Here is a 23,388-nt window from a genome sequence, read left to right as displayed (position 1 = left end):
TGTGTACAAAATTTTTTAACAATATAAATAAATTATGTATGGTGGAGAATTTTTTTCTTAAAATATATAAACCGTTAATGAAAATTTTATTAACTTCCACTCGTACGAGAAATATAATAATATTTTATCAAAATTAATATTTTATACATAATAAAAATATATTATTATATTAATAATATTATATTTTATTAGCAGCATTCATGTCGTGCCTGTGTCCTAATTTATTAAAAGTTGTCGAGTCGCGGTATCCAAGTCGTGTCGTGTCTCGTGTCCCGTATTAGTGTCCGTGAAGCCTAGGGATTAACAAATATTTTTCTTTAAAAAATAATTTCGTGCGTCAAATTGGAATATAATAAATCTTTTCAAAATCAATTAATAAGTAAAGGTTAAAATTTTAGAAATTTTTTTATAAATATTTGCCATTTCGCTTTCTTTCCTAATTTTCAGAAATTTACATTTATCCTCTCAAAATTTTAAATTGATGCATTTATTTCCCCTCCACCCAGGGTTCTGTTACTAATTTGTCTACTTATTATAATTTATCCTGACAATCCCTTTGCAAATAATAGAAATACATTAAAATATCTTTTTTCTTATAAAATAAATATAAATACATTAAAATATTTTTCTCTCATAAAATAAGGACGAAAAGGAATTCGAAGGCCAACCTATTGTCGGTCCCTCCGTTAACTTTTCGTTAAATCATATATAAAAAATTTCAGATATCCAAACTATAGTTTATCGAATATTCACTTTAGTACCTTTTAGTTTTAACTTTATCACTGATTTAATGAAAAAATTTAGAGGGGGATAACAAAATGAAAAAAATGGAACCATAGGGTATAAACGTGATACACTTTATGCCATAAGGTACTAAAGTGAAAAAGTACGAAAATACAGAGGTGGTATTTGAAATTTTTCTAAAAAAAAATAAAGTTTTTTGCTACTTGCTGTAAGGTAATTAAGGCACATCACATTATATATAAGTTCCCAGAAAACGAAAATTAAGTGGAATCTGCAACAATCAGTGGACAAACAAGCTGAGCCTGCAGCTGCACAGATCACAGATGGAAGGGATCGTTCATCGGACGGTCGAGATCAACGGCATCGCCATGCACGTCGCCGAGAAGGGCGGCAACGATGCGGCGGCGGCGGCGGCAGTGCTGCTCCTGCATGGCTTTCCGGAGCTCTGGTACTCGTGGCGGCACCAGATCGTCGGCCTCGCCGCCCGCGGGTATCGGGCCGTCGCCCCCGACCTCCGTGGATACGGCTGCTCCGCCGCTCCGCCCTCGATCAGCTCCTACTCGGTCTTCCACGCGGTCGGCGACCTCCTCGGCCTCCTCGACGCCCTCGGCCTTCCCCAGGTACCCCCCGTGCCTAGAGATGTCGATGGATATGAATATCTAAAATTTTATCTGAACTCGAATCCGAACGAAGCATGTTTATCCAATGCTAAATAGGTACAGTTTCGAATACAGATATAAAAGAAGCAAAATTTGACGGGTTTGGATTCTGATATAGATTTTGTCTGTTCCCGATCCGAATCCCTCGAATTAATTTTATAATATATATATATATATATATTAATAAATGTTACCTAATTTTGCTTTTTTAAATTTTAACTGCATGATTAAATTAAATTAATTCTGAAATTAGGTGTTTGTGGTGGGCCATGGATGGGGAGCTTTGGTTGCGTGGAACATGTGCATGTTTAGGCCGGAGAGGGTGAAGGCGTTGGTGAACATGAGCGTGGCGTTTAGTCCACGGGACCCCGCCGTGAACCCGGTCCAGCATTTCAGAAACCTGTACGGAGATAGCTACTACATCTGCCGATTCCAGGTTAATTTATTTTAGGGTAAACTTCAAATATCACTTCTGTAGTTTTGTATTTTCTCACTTTAATACCCTATAGTTTAAATTGTATCAATTTAGTATCCTGTGATTTTATTTTTCTCTTTTCGTCGGTCCCTCCGTTAACTTTTCGTTAAATCATATACAAAATACTTCAGATACCTCACCTATAGTTTATCAAATATTCACTTTAATACCTTTTTGTTTTAACTTTGTTACTGATTTCACGAAAAAAAATTAGTGGAGGGGCTAATAAAAAGAGAAAAATAAAACCACAGGATACGAAAGTAATACACTTTAAACCACATGATATTAAAGTGAGAAAGTACGAAACCACGTGGGTGGTATTTGAAGTTTTTCCTTTATTTTACGAATATACATATTTTAGTGCTTCAAATGTATAATATAGGGTTAATTGTATACAGCTCTTTATAAATATATCGAATAGATATATTTCTTCAAAATTTAACTTTTTATATTTATTCCTGCTAAAATTCTCACGTTTTCAAATATACCCCCGTTGTTAGGATCCGTTAGAAATATATAGTTAATTATAGCTAAAATACTTAATTCTGATTAGTGAATGAAATAAATTAGCATTTTTTTGTTTCTGTATAATTCTAATAGGTGGGGTTTTCGAAGTGACATATTTGTGATAGTAAAAATATTACTTTATTTATTTTTTATTAAAAAAATAGATAGTACTCTAACGGTAGCAAACCAAAGGGGCAAATATGAATATTACTAAATTTTTGTATAAATATATATAAAATGTTAAAATTTGTGGGAATATATTTGCTATTCGATATGTGTACAGAGAGCTGTATGATCATTTTTAGTTTTATAATATTGTTGCGTTTTTTCTTTTCAATTTCTTATTGTAAAAGGGGCGACTCGGACATGTACATAAACTAATCAATTTTTTCTAAAAATTTAAGCCGCTAAGGAACAATTAACTCATTAGAATGGAGATGCTGTGTGTGCTAGGGAAATTTGAGTGTTTTTTTTTTTTTTTTTTGAGAGATAGGTAGCACGCTATCCGTTTCGTCTATTTCATTTAGAAATAAACTTAGTTGAAAATGTGAATCAACTAGGATTCGATCATGGATCTCGGGTACCAACCATCAAGCCATTTGCCACTTGTTCTAGGGACGGTCGGTGAAATTTGAGTGTGTTGAAAGCATAATTTGGGTGTACTATAGCTTGTTAGCTATTTATTATTGGCTAAAATAAGTTTTACTTATTATCCCGTGACAAAAAGCCAAGAGCCTAATAAGTTGGATTGGATGAGCTCAATAAGTTAAGTTGGGTTTCCGTCCACAATAGACCTAACAGTAATAGATCCAACAGTAAACCTAACTTCTAAGTAGGTTGAGTCAGATCGAAGTCCGTAAACGTTATGGTTGAGCTCTTAAATATGATGCGCGCACCCTTCCTATTAGAAAGTAGTTTTGAGATAGTTGGTTAGCGCTTACAATTCACAAAGATTCTTCTGATCAATATTAATAGAGTCATTTAAAATTTATATAAATAATTTCATTCAAAATGTAGTTACAATTCATCTTTTTGGCTTTCGAGAATCCTTAAAATTCAATCAAAATTTGTTAGTGGTACGGCAAAACTCCATCCATAGTTTGTCAAGAACGAAACGTAAGCGGGAGTTCTCGGCTCAGAATAGTTCTATATGAGCCTAAGAATGTGACATATCTAATAAAATCATTCAATTTATAAGCTTAAACCTTTTAGGTCTGAAACCCACTAGTATATATCACTTATTTATTATCTTATTAATTATCCGATGCGAAACTATTTACATGTGAACCTTCAACACAAAATGCTAAGAAACTACTATGTATATTAACATATAAGCTTTTGTAAATGTGTTCTCAGGAACCTGGAAAAGCTGAAGCCGAATTCGCGGCCATCGGCACCAGGAACATCCTCAAGAGGCTGTTCATGACTCCCAAGCCTTCTTCTCTATCCGAAGAAGGGTTCGGTTCGACCGATAACGAGATTTCGTTACCTTCTTGGCTCTCAGAAGACGACTTCGACTACTACGCGAGCAAGTTCGAGGAGACCGGCTTTACGGGGGGTTTGAACTACTATCGCTGCTTGAACCTGTAAGTTCAATTCTCAGATATGAAAGTCTCATAAATACAATTTAAAGAACACCATTAATTATTACTTATTTGTACCCAAAATATCGATCTAATAGGATTTAGCTCATTAAATGGTAGATGTAGGACTCGAATATATAAATTCATGTAACGGAGGGGTCATGGAATTTGCTTTGCTATCATGTTACCTAAAATATCAACCGTAAGAGAACCGCTTTAATTATAACCATATATATATACATATGTATATATAGTTTTTAATTTTATAGCCGTAGCATTTGAATTAATTGTTTGAGTTCCTATAATTTTACCTTCGGTCAAAACTCAAACTCTCCAAAATAGCATATATATCATTGACTTTGACCCATCCAAGGTCGAAGTCAATAACGGAGAAAAAAGAAAGGAATAAAAATAAAATATTAACCTAGAAAAAAAATAAAATATTAACCTATCTCTCCTTCCTCTAGCTTTATGCAATTACTTCTGCCAAACAAATAATAGAATTGGAGGAACTTCAGTTTCATATCTATATATACAGACAAACAACATAAGTAAAGTAATTAATATGGATCATAAGCGCTAACAACTATCCCAAAAGTACGTTCCAATAGAAAGAATGTATCCATCGCACTTAAGGACTCAACCACAATGTTTACGAGCTTCGATTTGGTTCAATCCATATGAACGTTAAGTCTATTATTGGGTCTCTTGCTATTAGATTTGTTGTGGACCGCAGCCTCGTTCAACTAATTGGGCTCGACCCCAACTTATTAGTCTTCTGAATTCATTGTCATGACAAATTATTAGACTTATTTTATTCAATAATAAATAGCGAACAGTTAATTGTTACGTGAATTCTAATTTCACTACTACAAAGTCTATTTTAACTTGAACTTCATCTTCGACAGAACAAAAGGCCCCTTAGGGCATGTTTATCCCCGCTTTTTTGCTTATGGGCTACGAAAGTAGAGGCCTTTGTGGCTTGCATTTGCAAGCCTATGTAGGCCGCAAATTTCATGGTCTGCTCAACCGCGTGGTAGCATGCAAGGGCCGCGATCCAACGGACCGGATTCGCAGCAATCGTAACCTATGTTAGTTAATTCGCGAATTTTTGAAAAAACGAATTAAACGGTCGAATTCGTATTTTTGCGAAAAATTCGGAAAAAAAATGGATTTTTTTGATTAAAAAAACGTGTACGCGTATAATACGCGTAGCCGAATTATTCGGCCCAAAAAACCGGATGCGCCCACGCCTGCCCTCACCGCCCGCGCCTGCCCGCGCCTGCCTGCGCCTGCCTGCCCGCGCACTCCCGCACGCGCTCCCGCGCGCTCCTGCTGTCCTACACGCGCGCGGGGGCCGGCTGGCCCAAAAGGCCAAAACAGTTAAATACAAAAAAAAAACAAAAAAAACCTTTCCAAACACCTCGCCTAAGACCAAAAAAAAAAAAAAAAAAAAACTCTTTCCCAATTTTTACTTAATTAGCTTAATTTTATAGTTATTTATTCTTATATTTTTTAAAAATATGAATATTTATGCTAATAGCATAAATTTTGAGAAAAAAAAATTTAATTTAATAGCCGAATTTTTTTGTCCCGAATTTTTAATTGGTAAACGTATAATATCCGTATAAATCACGTATCCGAATAATTGATGAATCCGTTTTTTAGCCGTATTTTTGAACGAATTTAAAAATTAGAAGACGAATTTTATCCGAATTATACCCGTACCGAATTTTTGCCGAATCTGAATTAACTAACTATTATTCGTAACACAAAACAAGCATTTTTCTAAGCTTTGGATCAAACACAACTACTTCGAGTTGCTTGTTTGTCAGAAGTTCTTTTCAGGTAGAGCTATTCAAAAAGTTCTAGCACTTTTTCTTATTCTCCAACCGGATCGAATTTTTTGGTTTGAAAAGATCCACAACCGATCCAAATCAAACTGAATTAATGCAGTTTGGTTTAGTCTCACAACTAGTTTTTAGAGCTTCTACTTTTCTTATGAATTAATTGCAAAATCGAATCGTTGCGAAAGTTACGCACAAAAAATATTTGATCATAAACATAGAATTTTGAAAAGTGTGTTGATATGTAATCAAGATTTGATCATAAATATAGAATTTCAATATATGCTTTTAGATAAAAAGTGCAAGTAAAATTACTATTCAATTTTCGGTTCGAGTCGATTCAGTTAAGAGAAGTGCTAAAACTGATCCGAAACCGAAATTGAATTGTAGCTATTTTTATAACCAAACCGAACTGAAAATCATATAAATCGAGCCAAATTGTTTTATTTAGTTAGCATCAGTTGTGTTTTCCAATAGAAGTCTGGTGGGATTTGAATTCAAAATATTCTGACTCTAATGCTACGTTAAATTAACGACCGTCCCTAGAGTAAGTGATAAAGGGCTTGGTGGTTGGTACCCGAGACCCAAGTTCGAATCCTAGTTGATTCACATTTTCAGCTAAGTTTATTTCTAAATGAAATAAACAAAGCGGGTAGCGTGCTATCTATCTCTCAAAAAAATACTACATTAAATTAAATGAAACAACCATTTATTTCAAAAGCTTAAGCTGTCAGAGAATGGTGTTTTTGATAATTTATATTTGATCAGCAACCGTTTAGTACCAAAGTGCGAACATCTGGACATATTTGTTACTTTGATGTGCATGCAGGAACTGGGAACTCACAGCCCCATGGACTGGGGCAAAAATACAAGTGCCAACCAAGTTCATTGTTGGAGACCTTGATCCAACATACCACTACCCAGGCATACAAGATTACCTACACAATGGTGGGTTCAAAAGTGATGTTCCCTCACTTGAGGAAGTAGTTGTTCTGGAGGGAGTTGGGCACTTCATCCAGCAGGAGAGGGCACAACAAGTTACTGATCATATCCATAACTTCATCCAGAAGTTCCTGAGCTAAACTATTTATGGCGATGGGATTAACAAATCCTGTTTTAATATTGACAGCTAGATTCATTAAATCTAGTCAGATATGTCCCTGTTAAAAGAGGGTTTGTTCCTTAATGCGTGCAAGTTTGAAAATTCTGTTCGATTTGTATACTATTTTTCTCGGGAAGTGTCATTTGTATGACGTTACATCTATTCTCTCTTGGCGGGTGAAATGTCCTTTCACATACATTCTATGTTCTTCTCGTTCATTTGAAGTTGCCATAATTTTTGATATAAGTGAAAACGTAAACAACGCAAACAAGAAGTACGTAAAACAAAGATCGAATGATGTTCTTATGCCAAATGTTACGACTGTACTCACACAGTATTACTGCTTCTTGTCGTATTTTTTTCCAATTAGAAAAAACCTACTACATATATATTACTCGCTAAATTAAGTATATGTCTTAAATCTTAACATTCGGTATTGTATTAACCTGATTTATTTTGTAAAATAGCTGAAACACTGTTAGCTACCTAAGTTAATTAGGGCTTCAATTTTTGCGATTTTTCCTATTTTAGTGATGTAAGTGATCAATGCTTTGATTGATTATAATCTGGTGCTCGATAACATGCTTTTACGTCAGACTAACAAAGACATGTTAGCTAAGCTTTACCAACTCGAGAAAATTCGTGACAATTTAATCTTTCTTTGGCTTTTTATGTTGGATGTGGCTCACGTGGTTTATTAAAGACAATCCATAAAGATACATTCGACCTAATGGAAAAGATGTATTTGGGCGCATTTTTGATGGACGGATCTGATTGAACATCCTTAAATTAGATTATATATATATATATATATATATATATATATATATATATATATATATATATATAACGGGTGTCCCCGGGACGGAGCTATTGAGGGGCCCACAGTGACCATGCCCCTCCTAAATTTTTTAAAATTATATAAAAATCCTTTATAATAAAAATTAAAATATTATAAATTTTAAGTTTAGGGGGCCAAATTAGTTTTTTTAACAAAATTTGTGTCTCAAATTTGTGTCGAATTTTTCGGTCCTTTCCCTTCAACTCTTACGGTCTTGCTTTTTTTTTAGCATATTGTCGTTATCAGTGAATCTGACAAATTTTTTTCTTCCTATCCGAGATCGAATTTTTTTCCTATCAAATCTAAATTTTGGTCCCCCCGAATTTTAATTTCTGGCTTTGTCCCTGGGTGTCCCCGCCAAACACTAACCCTAATTTTCTATAACAGCTCGATCTCCGAAGGAAAGAAAATGAATTGGAAACATTCCACTCTTTTACAGATCGTGAATAAGGAGTAATCACAAGGAAGAACCACCGTCTATAATCCATTTTTTGAAAATCGAAAATCATAACAAAAGGTACGATTTAATATTAATATGGTATAACATTGCAATCTTATTTTTCTCTGCCAGTGTTTGGTTTCGGCCTTATGGTACCTCCAAAGAAGGACAAGCAAATTGTTAGTTCATGCACAAGGAAGGACAATCAGTGGCATTGCTTCTCTTTATGTGCTTGTAAGAGTACCGGAAAGGATCGATCGATCTTGTCGCAGAAGTGAAATTGCTTTTATTTTAACAAACATCAATCCAAGCTTTTATTGTGTAAGTGTAGCTTTAATTTCGACAAAAACCCTAAATACTTTTATCTTGCTTTTTAAAAAAAAATTATTTTCAAGTTTAAATGTTAGATTCGCGATTGTTGAGTCGTAGAGAAGTTCTTCACTAATTAGCACCAGGCAAAGAGGGTGCTATGCACATGCAAGCCATGTTTGGCTCCATTTCTGTGCTGGCTATTTATTATTAGCTAAAATAGGTCTAATTTTCTGCTTCGTGAGAATATATCCAGGAGAGTAATAAGTTTAGTTGGGTTGAGTCCAGTAAGTTGAGTGGGGCCCTAGTCCACAATAGATCAACAACAAGAAGCTCAACAATAGACTCAACGTGCACATGAGTTGAGTCAGGTCGAAGCCCGTAAACGCTGTGATTGAGTTCTGAAGTACAATAAGTACATCCTTCCTATCATTATATATTTTTGAGATAGTTGGTTAACACTTACGATCCACATTTTGCTGTTGTTGTCAACGGGGCATTTGGTGTAGAAACACATAAGAAAAAAAAAAGAAAAAAGAAAAATGAAGCATCTACTCGAAAGTGCATGCTTTTGATTCTGCAACAACAGAAAAAGCTATATACATTGATCTAGACATTCGGTATAATACAGTGTTCGCTTTACAGCTTGGTCAAATAGGCTCATAATCTCTGCGATAAAGGCCACGTGCAATATCGTGACCTATTAATTCCTTGTATCTCATTATTTGCTTTTTTACACAATATTAGGTACCTTTCTTTTGAAGAGGTAACCACATTGCTTTCTATGATGAAAGAGTAGTTCCTTGTTACCAAATTTGATCTCCTCCTTAATAGAGCAAAAGAAACAAATGTTATAACCCTAGAAAGTAAATGAATAAAAGGAGAGGTCACCATGAAGAGGGGGGAACTTGTGGCTATCCATATTCCCACATTTACCACTCTCATCACATGTTTCATCAAATTCATGGGATGTACATGTATGCTTGGCTCTCATTATCAGTCTATTCTTTCTCTATTTTTGTACTTTTTTTAGGTGAAGTTGTTAAGAGACCCTCTCAACTATAGGTCAGTTTGAAATAGACCTTTGAAATAGACTTTTATACTTTGAAATCAATTAGTACTTCATCAAATTTCATGACTCCCTATTTTAGCTGGAAAGGTGAGCAATTAATACTGAGGAGGACTTGATGTTACAAAATCTTTGATTCAACAAAGTAAAATACCTCAAACAAAATAAATGAAAGTTGAAAGATGTCAATGGAAATTAATTTTTTTTAAAAAATGATATCCGGGTTTCTATTTCAAAGTAAAAAAATACTATCCATTTAGGACGTAAATCTTACACTCACCTATGCAAGGAGTTAAAAACCCCTTTTAAGCTTTTGGTATGAAGGCTATTGAGTAAATATGAGCTTTTAGATGACTAAGCTGTCGTGTACTACATCTAACCAAACATTGGATTTGCAAAGCTATATGTAGTTGAGAAGTGAATCCTCATGCAGTTCTAACTACAGCAACGTCGAATTTACATCTGCATGTAGTACAAGTTGCAACAAGATGTAACCAAACAGCTCCTTAACTGCGGAATTAATATAGTACTAATAACCTTGGGCCAAATCTATCAGCCCGAATGCTTAAGCCCGACTATCAAGTTTAGGCTACCCAGCCTATCCTACACTATATTCTTGGCTATTCAATGTGAGACTATTCCCTAACCTGGGATGTCACATAAGGTGTAAAATTTACACAATATATATAAGTGTGCAGGTCGCATCTCTCATATCAAAATAACCTATAGTTAAGGGTGTCTTTTTATACTTGTTCTTATAGTTGTTCTTTTCCTTCTTTTACTTACAACTAATTTCAAAGTAGGCTTCATGTGTTGGTTGGTTACTTGTCAAACTCCTGAGGAAAGAATAAGTCCTTACACCACCCTTTCACCTCACCCCACATGCCATGTTTGAGCTCTTTTAGATTTTACCAAAGAGAGCCCATCTAACTGAAATTGGAAACTAATTACTTGGTTCAACTTAGAGGACAAGTCACATAGAGCTCTCTCTCTCTCTCTCTCTCTCTCCCTCTCTCTCTCTCTCCCTCTCTCTCTCTCTCTATATATATATATATAGATTGACCTCCTATACTTTTAAAAAAGCACCAAGTTTTTGATACTTACAGATTTTCGACATTTGGATAAAGATTTGTAAAGTCGGAATAATGGCTATTGTTTGGTTGGGGGTTAAGGGGTAGAATAACCCCTTAACCCCTATTTTATTTCCAAACACTTCTAAAAATGGGTGGGGTTAGCTAACCCCACCTCAAATGGGTTATCCCGGATTAGCTAACCCCACCTAACCCCACCAAACTCCAAACAAACACTATTTTCTATTCATAATAACCCACTATCCTTTTTATCTCACCTACTCCAACCAAACACTATTTTTCACTATCTTGGACTAACTCCAACCTCCAACCAAACACAAAAATACTCTAAATCCACCTTAACTCTAAACTTAACCATATCCCTGGAATAACTAGTTTTTCCTTAACTCCGAACCAAACGGTAGCCTAGGGTTTAGTGGGTGATTGAGAAAATAACATGATCTAATTAACGGGTGGAATTAGTCAAAAGAATAGATTAAACGGTGGAAAACAATATATATATAGTACCATCATATAATATTTAGGGGCTTGCTTATCTACCCTTGACTACTATTTAAAATTTTTAAATTTATTCTGAAATTATCAAAATCCTTTCTAAACCGTAATTCTGAATAGTAAACTTTAGGGGTTTAGGGATATTTGAAGGAATTTTTGAAAATTAAGAAAGGTATTTTGGTCAATCAAGAGTATATTAGATATTTTAAAGTTTTGAAGTTATTTATGTTCGATAGTGTTGTAAATAGGGGTGAAAACAGTTGAATACGGTCGGATTTCCGACAAAATCATATTTGTTTCCATATTGCGGATATGTAATGGAAGCTAAATTTTTGTTACCTTATCTGCTGAAATGGGATTCAGAGTCAAATATAAATCGAATTTATATTCTGATTTTCGTCGCACTCGCTACGGCACAAAGAAAGGTACAACCAGTTTGCTGTGTAAGGTGGTACACAATTGTACGAACGTATTATACGCGGTTTGTCGGATCGTTGGTGCTGACTGTTAGTTTAAATTTTCGAGCTATTAGAAAGATACAACTAGTTTGCTAAAAGTGTGCAGATACAGTGCTTATGGATCTCGATTGTGACTCAGCCCAATAAGCCTCCCGCCACTTCGAATATGACTTGGTCCAATCAGATCTCTCGCTATTTCGAACGTGACTCAGTCCAATCCGGCATCTGTAGGATGCTGGCCTTTTTTAGTCAACAGTTGACATAAGTTAGCTAAGAGTTTGATGGTTAGTTCCCGCAACACCACGCTCGAAGTCTAATAACTTTATATTTCTATCTGAGTTTTTTTTTGAAAAACGAATGAAGTGAGTAGTTTACTAGCACCTTTCTCTCTCGAAAAGAGAAAAAAAAAATATTAAATATAGAGAATGCAAAAATATGTGATAAATAGGATGAAAAGATAACAAAAATAAACCATGAATATAGAAAAGCTCTAAGAATTATTAATTTGTATGTTAATTGTAGGACATTTTGATGACCTGACCCCTATACACTCCCTAGCAATTGAATGCTTAATATATTAGGCTTTGAGTTGCTTGATACCATTATTGTACTTTCCTTTTCAAAATGTTACACTTTTTGGAGTTCAACCTAGAGGCAAGAGTGCATGGAAAGAGCAATTAATAGAGGAGACCATAAATTAATTGTTGGCCCAACATGCATGCATGTTGGTGCCAACAGTAGCAAAATAACTTAATTTGTAACACCGCAATAATTCCACATCGATTGGAAAATAATTTATGATTAGAAACATAAGGAAACACGAACTTTAATAACTGGATTTAAGCATTTTGGATTTTTAGTTTAGGCCCAATGATTTATTATCAGAGGCCGGTGCATATATATCGTAGTAGTCCCCATTGATGATGTTGCAGAATATTCTATTGTGCTTTTCTTTCTTGTATAAATTGACCGTACTTTTGAGCCCAAGTAGTCTCAAAGTGGGGTCCAATAAAATTTTCGTATTAGACAAGAATATTATAACGGGTTTGATGACCCGCTAATTTCTTTTTCTTTTCTTAGAGTAGCAAAAAATTAAAAAAGATTCTAATTAAAAAAAAACCTATGCAGAAAGAATACTAATGACTAGTTTACTTTTTTTTTATATATTTTTTCTCTTATATATTGACCATACGGGAAAAAATTTTAGATCCACCACGGATTATTATTGCACATTTTAGGGAAATGGAACTTGGGAGCTTCTTTTCTTATCACTTGTTATCTTCTTCATAGATATTAGTTTTTAACAAATTAGGCTACAAAATTGAGACGATAAGGCCAGCTACAGGGTTAAATAGGCACAAAATATTTGCTCCTAGAGCAAAAACTAAAAATCGGTGAATAATTTATCGCTTTTGATAAAATTTAAAAAATGATAAATTATTTATCATTTTCTCTTCACAAAGAAAACAGTAAATAATTCACCGTTTCCTTCCCCCAACAACTAATATATATATAATTTTAACAAACTCACAAAATTTCTAAAAATCGGCAAAACAAACATAACAATCAAATAAAAATCCCTACAACCCATATGTACAATTCTAACAACCTACATAAAAATTTCACAAACTATAGTAACAATCGGAAGTTTTCTAAAGATGGTGAATATATGATTCACCGGTTTTAAAGTTCTATTCACCATTTTTCACTTTCTTTTTCCACCATGCCGCTGAGTTGAACCAAATAAAATTAATTTGCCAATTAAAATTTTGATAGATTTCTTTGGCAAATTATAAATTTTTGGGTTAATTACATGTCGCTCTCTGTAAACGTATCGAATAGCAGATATATCCCTACAAAGTTCAACTTTTCATATTTATCCATGCAAAAGTTCTAACGTTTTCAAATAAACTCCTGCTGTTAGAATCCGTTAGAAAAATATAGTTAACCATAGGTAAAATACTTAACCCTGGTTAGTGAATCAGGTCAATTGACCTTTTTACCCCTCTTATATTATTTGTGATGGTAGAAAGTAAGAAGATGACCGGTACTGTTGAAAATTTTTTGGAGGAGATTTTTATATAATTCTAACAGTTGGAGCTTTTGGAGGACAAATTTGTGATGGCAAGAATGTCATTTCACTTATCTTTTTTTTAAAAATAAACTACGATAACAAAACAAAGGAACAAATATGAATTTTTACTGGACTTTTGTAAGAATAAATATGAAAAATTAAATTTTGTAGGAATATATTTGTTATTCGATATGTTTAGAAAAAACTGTACAAAATTACCCCTAAATTTTTTAAGGATCAGTTAAAAAAAAAAAAAAAATGGTGGCCCCTCTCCAATTCCCCTGCGTGGAAGAAAGGGGTTCTCTATTCCCTCTTTTGTTACTGTTTCACGTGCCTCCTCTGATAGGATTGTAACTTATTCCCCCCCTATCCCCCTTACCTTTCTTATCCCCAAATAAGTTAACCCCACACACACTCTCCTCTCATATTATCCTTCATTAATTAATAACCCTAATATGTAGATGTAGCCCTGCTCCAACTTTCTGGGACACTTTGCGTGCGCGTCCATTCATGTTCATGCATGATGAATATCAGATGATTAAATCATACTGTATACGTGCAGTACCAATAGAGGATCGGTTACTTAAAGAGAACTTACATGTGTAGCAGTAGGACTGAATCTGATACCACGTTATTATTTAAAAGGTGATATGATAAGAAATGAGCTATAGCTATTAATAGCGTTAGTAGCATGCACGTGATCGATGCTAGGGTTAGGGTTAGGCTCAGGCCTAAAGTTAAGCATGAATATTCTTTTTTATATATGTACCTAAAGTTTGTTAAACGTGACGACTAGCTAGCTAGTTATATATATGTGTGATGCGTTGCATATGTAAGTATCAAAAGAAAGAATTATTCGAAGAATATTTAAAGTGTTATTTGAGTACAGCCACTAAAGAATAGAATAATAATTATTTTTAGTTATAACGATAACAAATTCATAAAACTCGCTCTCGTACGCTCTTCTTGTTGTAGCAAAAACAGAAAATGGGGCTTGTTGTTTAATTTCTAGCTTGAAAAATCTTATGTTTTTGAAGCCCTAGTGAAAAATCTAGACCACTTAATTTATCAAATGTAACTATAAGTTTATTTAAGTAAACTATTCGCTTTAAATTTGTATCGGAATGACCACAAAGTATTCAAATAAATTGAAAGGTTGTGTTGTCAGATTAGAATGATCATGTATAGTTTAGGTAAGTTTTTTATATTTTACCTAATAATTAAATTAAATAATAATAATTATAAAATGGTGGAATATGAGTGGAGTACGTGTTGTAACTCGCATGCATGCTACGTGCCTTCCCCACATTGGTGGATCATGCTGTGCGTTTAGGTAACTCCATTATCTTTTTTTACTTTTTATTTATTTATGTGTTTATTTACACATAAATAATTCCCTAATTAACCTAATAGGGTTTAAATAGGTGGGGGCTCTATCACCATGCACATGTGGCGCTCCAATTAATGAAGGTACGTACACATAATAACAAATTATGGGGGACATGTTAGGGCCATTAAGGTGATCACGGTCGCATGCGGACCCATCCTATATAATACCCTGTTTGAATTTGTTTGAAACCCTTTTTGCTTCTTCGCCCCAGCCTATTTGTGAGTGTGGGGTTGTGTTGAGACAAACCCATTCCTACGACAAAGTTAGGTTTACTTTTTTGAGCAACTCACCAAATTATTTAATTATTTGAGATTTGATTCGATGCTTAATTCTATAAATTATAATAAAATATCTTAATTATTGATTAATAAAGAATAATATTGAGCTAGCTCACGACCAACAAGTTATCGAGTCCGGCTACTATACTCTTATGAGTACGATCCTCTTTGTATTTTCAATGATGCGGCTTCTAAATCGACGATCGGCTCCGTTAGACTTAATCCACACTATTGAAAATGTTTGAAAACTAAATTTCATAATTTTTCAGCATCATCTACCTATCAAACAAGTAGTCTAAAATGAACAGCTGAAAATAAAAATCTCTTAAAAAATAATGATAAAAGACTTGAATTTAAGATCAGAAGTATTGATCTTACTCTAAATAGTAAAAAGAATTTTCTATAAAACTTTCATCAGATTTGGATTGTTTTACATCATTAAATTCACAAACGCATCACATCTACCATTAAAATTGTCAATTTTGAAGCTTTTTTATTATTAGTCAAATGATGTCGAAAAATTATGAAATTTAGTTTCCAAATATTTTTAATAGTGTAGATCAAGTCCAACAAAGCCGATTGTCGATTTAAAAGCCGTATCATTGAAAACAACTTGGTAGCACGGAAATCTTCGTGCTACCGATAGTATATCAGCCTAGCTCTCTCTCTCTCTCTCTCTCTCTCTCTCTCTCTCTCTCTCTCTCTCTCTCTCTCTCTATATATATATATATATATATATATATACGTGCTACCGATAGTATATCAGCTAGCTCTCTCTCTCTCCTCTCTCTCTCTTCTCTCTCTCTCTCTCTCTCTCTCTCTCTCTCTCATATATATATATATATATATTATATAGAGGAATGCTTCAATACACCATATAAAATAAATCTAATCGTTCATATTTTAAGGGAAAAGATTGACTTTTGCATAGTGGTTACCTGCTCAACAGGTTACCATTTGTAAGGATAATATGGGAAAAAAATACAAACTAATTACCAAATTTGATCAACTTTATACAAATATTTGTTTCCTTGTTTAATTTTGTTACTTTCCAAATTAGATAGTGCTAATTTGATAAGTAATAACCTTTATAAATTGAATTTAAAATTCAATTTGAGCTTAAACTTTATAATTGTGTCATTAAATTCAAATTTAATTTTTATTTTTATTTCAGAATGAAAAAATTTATGTTTAAATGAATAGTATATTTCAATTCAAATTGTTTAATTTGATATATTAAAATGACACGAAATTTCAAATATATATAATTTAATTTAAATTATAAATTATGCTGTATTTATAAATATAACTTTTATTTTTTATTTAAATTAAAGGCTTTTATTTTTAAAATTAATTTAAATTGTTCGTTCGATAGCAAAAACAATTAATTTAAAAAGTTTAAAAATATTAGAGGAAGAAGAAATTGCGGCCTACGTGTAGGAAAATATTGCGGTCCATAAGGCTGCACTCAGCCTCGTGGACTGTGTGGAGTGAGAGGTCCACGGTGGACCTCTCGCTCTATATATATATAGAGTTAAGCTAGAATACTTGTAAAAGTATTATGTGAGTGGTGCTTTTGAGATTTTAGCCATTGGATAGAGAGATATGAGGTTGAGATGATGATGGTCGGTGGTGGTAGGTGGAATAGTGTTTGATCCAAGGGCTATTAGTAATCAAGGAGTAGATCCAATGNATTCTTTGTCACTGTTATTATGTTTCCTTTCATCCAAACAGGTAAGCTTGCACAGTAGGTGTTACTAATAAAAGGATGTAGAATTTGTCAATGGTTCAGCAAACCCAGCTAAAATTACTTTATAATTAAACTAGAATAAGTTGCAAAAAATAAATCAAATACATAACCGTTCTATATAACTAGTTCTATCTCTTCATTCCCCTTTGAGGATTTGTGATAGTGTGGGAATTAATGAATCCGATAGTTTTATTTTCTCATGATTGTTTTTGTGTGTGTGTGTATATATATATATATATATATATATATATATATATATATCCAATTTTATTTTTATATTTTATAAGAATTATAATTATTTATGCATGATAATAGCATAAATCTAAAAAAATTTCAATTAAATAAACGAATTTTTATTCCGAATTTTTAAATGATAAACGTAAAATTTTCGTATAAATCGCGTATACAAATTATTGGCGAATCTAATTTTTAAACCGTATTTTTCAACGAACTTAAAAATTAAGTTACGAATTTTATTCGTATTTTATCCGTATCGAATTTTTATCGTACTCGAATTAACTAACTATGGTTTAAAGACATGAGGTTTAATTTAGGAAAGATAATAATACAACGATGGAATATTAGAGGATAAGAATGAAGGAAGGTGGAATATTCTAAATTTACAAAAATGACATGTTACGAGGATGAAAATTTACCAAAATGCCCTTATTGCAAACTCCATGTAATAAAAAAAAATTTTGCCCTTATTAAAGTGGTGACCAGTACCTATACCCTCAAGTGCCAACCCTCTTTTTATAGGTCTATCGTAATGATTGAGATTTGTTCGGTGCATAAGAGCATTGCTCATATATAAAAGGAATTTTAGAGCTTTATTAATTTAGACATTAATTTTGAAGCCTCCACCGGACCGGAGCCCTCGTAAAGAATCCTCTAGAAGGCCTTGACTGCGCCGACGCTGCAGAGGTGCCCCAATATTGTATCACCTTTTAGAATGCTATTTGGATTGTCCTCCAGAGATTTTTTTATTTTATTTTATTTTTTTAATTTTTGGTTAAACGGAGAGAAAAGAGAGAGGAAATGAGAAAATGGGGAAATGGAGAGGCAGTGATTATGTAGATGTTGGGAATCCGGTACTCGCCTCGGTATCGGATTTTGTGAATCCGTAAACCGCTCTGATACCGACTGTTGTTGATGCGGTACCAATTGTTGTGATTCCGCAACGAATCGGGTTTTTATCTTAAATCCGTCTCCACAGCAAAAACTGATACAATTACAAAAGAGAGAAAAACTAAAAAAAAAATGCGGGTAAAATACGATTCATTAAATAAAAGAAGATTACACCTGACTTCTCTTCTGAGTGGCTACAATCCCGAGCCCTCTTTGTGAATCTCTCTTATTCTTCTCTCGTCTTTTATAAACCTAAAAGACAACTCTCTTTCTCTCTCACTTGCACTCATGCACTAGGTGCATGCAACTCATGGCCAACCTTCTCTTTGGTACGGTCCACCAATGGCTTCAAGACACCTCACTATACCCTCCTCAAGCTCTCCACCAATGGAGCTATTTATAAAGTTTACATCAAAATATACCCGAATCCTAATCCAACTAAAATTCCTACTCCAAATAATATTTAAATCTATATTTGATTTATCTCTAATATATTTAAATATTTATCCTAATCTAGTTAGATTCATACTCTAATTAATATTTAAATCTTAATTTATCTTTAACAGATTTAAATATTAATCCTAATAGGATTCAATTACAAATCTAACCAAATCCTAACATTCTCCACCTTAGTTGGATTTATAGTTTTCAACCCTTGCGTCGAGCTCACCATGCAAGCTCCATCTTGAGCTTGTCTCCACTCTATGTCGCCGCATTCGTCGTTCTGCCTCGAGCGACTGCACCTCCGTAAACTTTTGGAACCTAAACCATTTTCGCTCCCGTTTCGACTGTACTCCCGTTCAGAACGTATAAGTTACCGCGTTTGTTTGCCTCGCACACGACCTGATCTCTCTTTCGGACCCTCATAGCTCCATCTGAAGCTGAAAAATCGCAACCCTTCGAGTCCAATGTCCCTAACGAGATCAAATTTCGCTTCAAATTAGGAACATGTCGCACACTTGTCAGCATCCTCACGACCCTATCGTGCATTCGGATCTTCACCGTGCCGATTTCTAAAAGTGTGCAAGCTGTTCCGTTCCCCATCAGAGCTTTTCCACCCTTGATCGCTTTATAGATGACAAAAGACTCCTTTTCCTGGTATACGTGAAAAGAACACGCCGAATCAAGCACCCACGAGTCATCCGAAATTTTAGCACATCCGGTCGCCGCATACAGCACATCAGAATCGATCGTCTTCGACTCTGTCGCCTACGCCGTCGCTGATACCGTCTCATCCTGTTTCACAATAGTTTTCTCCTTCTGTCGCTTTAACTCCTTCAGATTATCCTGAAGTTTTCGACAATTGCGCTTAATATGCCATTTCCTATGACAGTAAAAGCACTCGACCTCAGATAGCGGCTTCTTCTGTCGATATCCGGTCGCCGATGTTGTCGCCTCTTTTTTCGCTCTCACCACCAGCCTTACATCCTGACTTTGCGTGCTGAACTCCTGAGTCATCTTCCGTATCTCGTTCAAGAGAAATGCCGCCATGACCACCTCCACGCTTATGGTCTCCTTGCTATAAAGCAATGTGATCACCAGATACTCATATGTCGCCGGTAGTGAAGATAGTAAAATCAGCACCTTATCCTTACCATCCAGATTGACTCCGATGCTAGTCAACTGGGCCACCACCTTATTGAACTCGTTAAGATGCTCATGAAGGCTCGCCGCTTCCTACATCCGCAGCGTAAACAGTCACTGCTTCAGATACAACCTGTTCCTCAAGAATTTGGTCATATACAGATCTTTTAATTTCTTCCACAACTTCGCTGGTGTCGTCTCGCTGGCTACGTTGTAAAGAACCTCATCTGCTAATGACAGATGAAGCGTGCTCAACGCCTTCTGTTCTATCTTCATCTATGTCGCATTCGTGACCTCCGCCGGCTTCGCCTCCTTCCCGTTCAACGTCTCATTAAACTCTTGTTGTACGAGGATCGTCTGTACTTTAATCTACTACAATCTGAAATTATTCTTGTCGTCGAACTTCTCGATTTTGAATTTTGTAGCAATCTTCGTCGATCTCTCCCGCAGATCGGTAGCCTTAAACTCTAATACCAATTGTTGGGAATCCGGTACTCGCCCCGGTACTAGATTTTGTGAATCTGCAACCCGCTCCGATACCAACTGTTGTTGATCAAATACTAATTGTTGTGATTCCGCAACGGAAGCGTCGAATCAGATTTTTACCATAAACCTGTCTCCTCAGCAAAAATTGATACAATCACAGAAGAGAGAAAAACCAAAAAAGAAAATTTGCGTGTAAAATAAGATTCATTAAATAAGAGAAGATTACAAATGACTCCTCTTCTGTATAGAGTAGCTACAATCCCGAACCCTCTTTTTGAATCTCTCCTACCCTTCTCTCGTTTTTTATAAACCTAAAAGACAACTAAATGACAACTCTCTTATCTCTCTCACATCCACCCGTGTACTAGGTGCATACAACTCATGGCCAAGCTTCTCTTTGGTACGGCCCACTAATGGCTTCAAGACATTTCATCGTACCCTCCTCAAGAGTCTCAACTTCACCGTACAACTCTTTAAGCTCTCCACCAATGGAGCTATTTATGAAGCTTATATCAAAACGTACCTGAATCCTAATCCAATTAGGATTCCTACTCCAAATAACATTTAAATCTATATTTGATTTATCTCCAATAAATTTCAATATTTATCCTAATATGTTAGATTCATATTAAATCTTAATTTATCTCAAACAGATTTAAATATTAATTATAATCCAATTAGGATTCAACTACAAATATAACTAAATCCTAATAGTAGAATGGAGAGGAAAAATAGAGAAAGAAAGGGGACACGGAGAGAGGAGAGAAATAATGGAGAAAGAGAGAGCGGAGGCACAATTACTTAATTACCCCTATTTTAAAAGACCAAAATATTTCTCTTCAGAGTACCTAGTAATCAGTACCCCATCTCCAAATAACCTGCTCTTATAGGCCACAAAAGAAAAAAAAAAAAAAAAATCTGGGCCGTATAGGAAGAATGAATTAACGAAATCAAAAAATAAAAAGTATAGGAATACTCTTTACTTTAGGGATACAAACAGAGCGGATTTAGGGACGAGAGGAGTCCCCTACCTCCCATTTTATTTATCATCGGGTCCGAATGAGTTAATTTCAATGCTATTTTTGGCTCGCACTTACTACATCATTTGGGACGGATCGGGCTGAGAGCAGATTTTTGACATATTTTGGCAGATGGTGCGGATCAAAAGAAGATAGGGGTCTCCTACTTCCCACTCTATTCACTCGGCGGCTCGGGACCGATTCGGAACTGGTTATATTTTTCTATAATTTTAGTTCTCACTTGCCATCTCAATCGTGGTGGATCCCTACATGAGCTCCACCAACCCAGGTTCATTTGCATCCACCAGAACCATCCAAACTTTCGCTTTCTTGCTTGCTGATATCCATATCTCTAGCAAACTTCTTGTAATGGGATATTAAGCTAAAATTAGTCACTTTAAATTAAGAGGATAAAAAGTTAGATGGTTAATTGTAAAACATTAAAAGTTTAGGTAGAAAATAAAAAAAAATTTAAAGTATTCTTGCCTATTTTTAAATAGATGAAAGTTCAGGTGTCTCCAATTCATTTAGCTTCAATAAATTATTAAAAAACTCTCATTCGGACACATACCTCTATAGAATTATTTTCCATAACAATGAGCTCTATCTTATCATCGCCATCTTTTGGTGATGATGATATAATGACAACTGAATTAGCTGCTACATTATTTTTCTTTTAGCGAAATTGGAGCAAATGTGACGAAGTGATTTATTTGTTGGAGATAATTTTTGTTTTTAAAGTACCATGCATTAATTAATAAATCGCAATAATTTGAAATTCAATTCACCTCCCCCTTACATGTGAGATATTTGAGGGACCTTCCATTCTCTCTTTTGCTCTTTGTTAATCCCCTGCATTTAGTCACTATATACTCGCACTAAAAGTCGCTAACTCGAAACTCGAAACTCAAGTTGAGTCGACTAAATTCGACTAGATTTTACTTTGACTCACATACAAAGTGTGACGATCCTAGAATTTAAAATAGTTTTATATATAAAATATAATAGGATTAAATTAAACCTCTTTATTTGATTATAATATTTTAAACCGTGGCTAGATATAAAAAGTTATAAGGATTAAGCGTGTTAGAGTTAGAATAGTTCTAGAACAGATGATTCCCTGAGATGCAGGACGTTTTCATAATTGGTATCAGAACAAATCATCAGTCAAAAGTATAAGATAAACTTCGAATAAGTTAAAGTCAGAATAGAAGGCTAAGTCACTCGAGCCAAATAAGAATGTTAGGATGTAAAGGGCGAAAGAATATGACATTTTTAGAATTTAAAATAGTCATATATAAAAAAAAGTGTTAACTTCAAATACCACCTCCGTGGTTTCGCACTTTCTCGCTTTAGTACTTCATTGTTTAAAGTATATTAATTTAGTACCCTGTGATTTCATTTTTCTCTTTTCGTCGGCTCCTCCGTAAACATCTCGTTAAATCATATACAAAAGACTTCAGACACCCTACCTAGGTTTATCAAATATTCACTTTAGTACTCTCTAGTTTTAACTTTGTCATTGATTTAACAAAAAAAATTAGTAAAGTGATAATAAAAAAAGAAAAATGAAACCACAAAGTTACTAAATTGATACATTTTAAACCACAGGATACTAAAGTGCTAATGTGCAAAACCACATGAGTAATATTTGAAGTTTTTTCTAAAAAATACAATGCAAGTAAAATGTCTTAATCTGATTATAATATTTTGGGTGATATTTAGACCCAATAGATTAAAATGGTTAAACGTACTAAAATTATACATGATCTCTTAAAAAGTGGGGCATCACACAAAAAATTGGGTGCTACATATCAAACTCGTTTGACTAAATCAGTTTACTTAAAACTCACTTGAGTCTCCAACCTTTTTTTTTGAAATTGAGTCTCTAATCTCTTGATTTTATTACAATTACGTCCTAACCGTTAAAAAAACTGTTAAAATTAACGGAATCGCCACGTCAGCGTCATTTTGGCAACCTTTTGCATGTTAATTAGGTCCCTAAACTTTGCACTTTTTTCATTTTAGTCCCTAAACATAAAAGTTCAAAATATTAAATT

At 34.3% G+C, this 23,388-nt stretch overlaps 1 protein-coding gene across 1 annotated transcript; it reads left to right on the top strand.

The window, feature by feature from the left end:
* LOC109719291 (epoxide hydrolase A-like) lies at window positions 1,068–6,897 on the top strand. Its single transcript, XM_020245864.1, has 4 exons — window positions 1,068–1,364; window positions 1,657–1,839; window positions 3,742–3,971; window positions 6,645–6,897. Exons 1-4 carry the CDS (start codon window positions 1,068–1,070, stop codon window positions 6,895–6,897), a joined length of 963 nt encoding a protein of 320 aa, XP_020101453.1.

The sequence above is a fragment of the Ananas comosus genome, linkage group 13 (assembly GCF_001540865.1).
Source record: "Ananas comosus cultivar F153 linkage group 13, ASM154086v1, whole genome shotgun sequence".
In the NCBI taxonomy this organism is placed as follows: Eukaryota; Viridiplantae; Streptophyta; class Magnoliopsida; order Poales; family Bromeliaceae; genus Ananas; species Ananas comosus.
The sequence above is the reverse complement of the archived record's forward strand: the minus strand, read 5'-3'. Positions and strand labels throughout refer to the sequence as shown.